Here is a 5,000-nt window from a genome sequence, read left to right as displayed (position 1 = left end):
AAGTTGACAGTGCACTCAACTTGAACTGTCAACCACTCTGCCTCAGCTAAGATGGTCACTTTTGCCAGTGACAAGAAACCGTTCGAACAAGGGACTGGTGATTTAAAGGGGCAGTGTCACGGTATTTGAGCAAAACGTCAAAACGCAAAAGATGTCGTTGCATCAATGAAGACCAAAAAATAATGCTGTCTTGTTGCCAATAACCATTGATGTGTACTGCCAGTTTTTTCAAGTTTGGAGACGTTGTCTTCAGAAAGTCGCCACAAATTAAATTCGAATAGCTCATTGTGCCATAAATTCATTCATATCTTGTCAGTGGTTTAAGGACGTGGTTGTTTCGCTCCGTATATGATCAGTCGCTAAACACTCAGGTATAACCTTACATAAACCCTAAAAAAATAAATTGTTTAATAACAACTCTTGACTTTCTGTGAACAGAACAACCTGCGAGGAGATCGATATTTCTTCCTTATGGCAAAATCACCTAAAATCAGGAAGTCGGAGCACTCACCAGCAGCATTTTCACCGGTATAAGATAAACTAAAATAGCCCTGAAAAAGAAGTAAAAGGTAAATTTGAGTTGGGTTGATTTAGGTTACTGTCACCGTTATTAGGGAGTAGGGAGTTTAAGAAACGACAACGGCTACGGCGACCACATATCATTGGTTAAAAGAACCAAAATGATCGTGATTCACGTGCCGCACGCATTTTTGTACATTTCTGTCCTGTACTCGTCAAAACTACTACATGTGAAATGACCAAATTTAAGGTTTTGACGACAACGTGGACAAACTACAGTGAATCTTTCAGTCTCACTCTTTACTTCAAATCCGTCCGTACCAATCCAGTTATATGACACTTCGCCCATATTGTATAATATAAACAAGATGGGATAATCATGAAATACTTAGAATAGCTCAAACTTATATTTTGAAGTGACGTTTTCGTCACCGTAGCCGTCGCGGTTTCTTAAACTCCCTTTAAGAAATCACGACGGCAACGGCAACGACAAAGCCACAAAACAATAATATCATTGCATGTTTACAAGAGGAAAAGAACCGTGGTGCACGTGCAGCACGCATTTAATTGCCGTACTTTGCCTGACCGGCAGGGTTGTAAATAAGAGCCGGCAGCCGGCGAAGTTCGCCGGCTTCTCTGTCAGGTTTCGCCGGCTACTTTCATTGTTTGAAGAGTCAAGACAAGTAGAGGAGATGATGTTTATGAGGTCTAAACTACTTGGGCTCAATACAAATAAAAATTTCCAGTGCCTATCTTTTCTGAAAACACATAAAAGACTTCTGACTCAAGGGCAGTTTAAAAACGTTATGCTTGAGACTTTCGTTTTGAAAAAATCTTACTGCAGCGGCGGGAAAGTAGGAACAATATGATTTGTTGTCCGCCATATTGGATTTCGATATCTTTAAACAGCCACCGATTGTATCTTACAGGAAGGAAAAATCACTCAAGGACGTTTTAGTCCGCGAAAAACGTCCTTTAATCACGCCGCAATCATAAAAACACTTATAAACAAAGAAACACTTTCAAAAAGTTTGTTCTCAATCCAGAAGGAAATTTACATATGATGTTCTGCTAGGAACACGCTCAGCCTGCGTTCACGAATCTCTTACCACAACTCAACTGAGGAACAAAACTAGCCCCTGATCATTCACTAACCGCTCCTTCGTTTTCACTTCGAACCTTTAAGTTGATCATTTATAGCGAACGTAGAAGCTGAGGACTCGTAGACTTTATTTAAACACTTGAACGTAACGCTCCTCGGAGTTAATCCTACTTGCCCGCGTAAGTGCTCGTCCTCTCGCGCTCGAGGGCATCTCTACGCTTCAACATGACAACGGATCTTTATCCAACGTCACTCTTGATCAACTCTCACTGCTTTACGGAACTCCTAAACTCTTCGGGAAAAAAACTACATCACTCTTAAACCGCTCGAGTGATTTTCAATTTTCGAAATTACTGCAACCTAGTTCCGCAAGCATATTTTCCCGCTAATTACACAATGGAACGAATGTGTGTCATCTTCACACCTAAACAGGATCGAAACATCCTTTACGCCATTGGCCAATTAGTATCCTCCAATCAGCTTCTTTATTTAACAACTAATCAGAAGCCTTTGCTGGTCTAGTCCTTCAAAGTATGTGCCATGTTTACAAGTTGTCAAGTGGCAATATTTGCCAGGCTCGTTAGCTCCAGCAAAACCACCAAAAAGATACAAAAAATATCACTCAACTTTTTGTTTATAGGGTTGTATTATTGAAATGTCGCTTCGTCTTTACATGGTTTTCATAGTATAATTGCAGCTTGATTCATCCCTCTAATGTCTGAGTTTCATGGCCCAAAATGCCAGGAAATGCATTTTCCGGCATTCGGTTTTCCGAATCCCCCCTAGAAGCGATGGGCTAAAGCCCATCGTGTGGGTCCTCCGGACCCACAACCGTCTACTTTGCAAAAAAATCCGGCTACTTAAAACCTTAAAGAAAACCCTGCTGACCTAAAACCAGGAAGTCGGAAGTGGGAAGTCAGGGTGGCTTAGTGATTAGGGAGCTTAAGCAACGACAACGGTGACGGCAACGAGAACGTCATCTCAAAATATAACTTTGCGTTATTTTAATCGCCTCGTGACTATTTCAACGTTTTTAATATGACAAGGGTGTGGTATTTCCTAAAGATGACACCAGTCGGAACGGCACTCCATTTTAGGAGAGAAAATGAAAATTTATCCTCAAGTGCTGACGTTCTTCATAAAACCAAAAACTTGGCTATTTCAAGTTGTTGTTTTGCTAACGACGGCAACGAAATGGACAAAAGTGAAAAACGCACGTGCAGGGCGTGCAAAGCTATTGCTTTTACCCACTTAATATGCAAATTCGTGACGTTCTCGCTGCCGTCGCCGTTGTCGTTGCTTAAGCTCCCTAATAGGGAATTTAAGAAACGACGACGGCTACGACTACGACAACGCCACAAAGCAATAATATTAAATATTATTGGTTAAAAGAGCATAAATAATCGTGCTGCACGTGCAGCACGGATTTTAGCAAGTATCTTAGCGGTCCTCTGCATAACGACGACGTGAAATCACCAAATTTGAAGTTTTGACGACAACGTGAGCATGCAACAGGGAATCTTTCATTAGGATACTTCGCCCACATTGTAGGACGTGAAAGAGACTGAATAATCGCGAAAGACTTATGATAAAGGAGAGTTATATTTTGAGGTGACGTTTTCGTCGACCGTCGCCGTTGCAGATCTTAAATTCCCTAATATCAACCGTGCCCCTCACCTCTGCGACCCGCGTTCAACTCTGGCCTCGAGGTCGTATGTGGGCTGAGTTTCAGTCGATCTCAATCTGACTCCGAAGGTTTTTCTCCCTCATGAAAATCGACTCTCAGTTAATAAGATCCGGGCGGATACCCTCGAAAGGGATAACCTCTGGTATCTCTCCCTTTCATTGAATTAAAATGAATAAAGTTTCGTTTCTTTCTTTCTTTCTTTCTTTCTTTCTTTCTGAAATCACCAAATTTGAGGTTTTAACGACTACGTGAGCGTACAAATGCGTATCTTTCATGAATTCCATATTTTTAATCTGAAACCGCTCGTATAAATTAAATTTTAGGACAATTCGCCCACATTGTACGAAGTGAACGAGATGAAATAACCGCGAAAGATGAAGTCGCTGTTACACTGTGCAATTTTCCGTGCAACTTTGTCTCGCAACGCCATTTCTACAAACGTTCTCGCATTACGATACCAGCTCCGGTTTTCCCCTCTCCTCAAAAACCAACATTTGACTTGATTTGAGATAATTGTTAACTTCAGTTTACAGTGTTTCCAATTGCTGCTCCAGCGCTGGAACGACCAGATACTTAAATAAAGTTCATTTCCTTTCCTTACGGGTGTTACACTGAGCAACGTTTCATGAGGTTAAACGAACATTTTCATTGGCTGGTGCCGCAAACCATTGCGACGCAAGTTGCAGGACAGATGTTACGCTGCGCAATGCTTAAAAAACTCGTTGCAACCGTCGCGGAAAGTAGAACTAGTTTAATGAACTAGCTTTCACAAGTTCCCCGCCTTACAACTAACTATTAATGATAGAGCTGTCGTTTTGTTTTTGTTTTTTTGTCTGGGGCATAGATTACCTTTTATTTTTGCTTGATGATATATTACAGCGTTCAAATGCAAACGTTAAGTATTCATCCGCTGAAAAGAATGTAAGTACAAGTTTTAAGTCAGGACAAAGACATCAAGTTTCACGGAACTTGTCTTGCAGTGTTCCCTGCTATGCCATTATGAGACAAGTTTACATGAGGCATTGGTTACATACTTTCAGCTCTTTTTGATATTTACAATCAAATGGTCTTTCCCAGTGTATTGCAGTACCTCTTCATTATTGATATTCACTGACCAAGTGATGTCCACGATATGCCTCTACAGCAACATCTCTCTTCAATCTATGCACATATTCCTTGTGCATTTACCACAAATCATCTCCTTATAGTAGAATGATCCGTTTCTTCAGAACTCTTTCCTTTTCAAAAAGGCATCCTGAACCGTCATTTCAGCGAGGGGAAATTGGCCTAGTCTGATAACAGGTTCTCCAGTTTTCAACAAAACATGCACAAGTGGCATGGGTTTTACAAGACTGGGGCAGGACAATCTTCTTTAGGCTTTGTCATTAATACAACACAAGTTGCAAGAAAAAATCAAGGAGGATAGAGCAGCAATGCACTCAGTTGTTTCATGGTACAGAACATGGCTGTTCCATGTAACAAGTTTTATAAAAGAAGCGCATCAAATCCAAAAACTTACCAGCTTTGAAATCACTGTCAAACATAGCTTTTCTTCCGACAAAATACCTAGCACAAGGAAGCAATAACAATCATTGTTATTAGCAACTTTAACTTGAAAGTTTGCACTTATATAGGAGATTTCCCCGGGAGATTTCATCATATTTTGTTTTCAACTCTGTAATAAAATTGGTA

General features: G+C 40.6%; 1 protein-coding gene across 3 annotated transcripts in view; it reads right to left on the bottom strand.

The window, feature by feature from the left end:
* LOC138028695 (PCI domain-containing protein 2-like) overlaps window positions 1-5,000 on the bottom strand; it is a 22,657-nt gene that overhangs the window by 6,745 nt on the left and 10,912 nt on the right. For all 3 annotated transcript variants that reach the window (XM_068876294.1, XM_068876295.1, XM_068876296.1), the window contains 3 exons: window positions 4,828-4,874; window positions 4,158-4,218; window positions 512-551 (listed from right to left, as the gene is read on the bottom strand). In XM_068876294.1, the coding sequence (XP_068732395.1) occupies window positions 512-551; window positions 4,158-4,218; window positions 4,828-4,874 (148 nt within the window). The remainder of the gene's footprint in view (window positions 1-511; window positions 552-4,157; window positions 4,219-4,827; window positions 4,875-5,000) is intronic.

The sequence above is a fragment of the Montipora capricornis genome, chromosome 13 (assembly GCF_036669925.1).
Source record: "Montipora capricornis isolate CH-2021 chromosome 13, ASM3666992v2, whole genome shotgun sequence".
NCBI classification, from domain to species: Eukaryota; Metazoa; Cnidaria; class Anthozoa; order Scleractinia; family Acroporidae; genus Montipora; species Montipora capricornis.
Note: the sequence above shows the minus strand (reverse complement) of the source record. Positions and strands in the feature narration are given on the sequence as shown.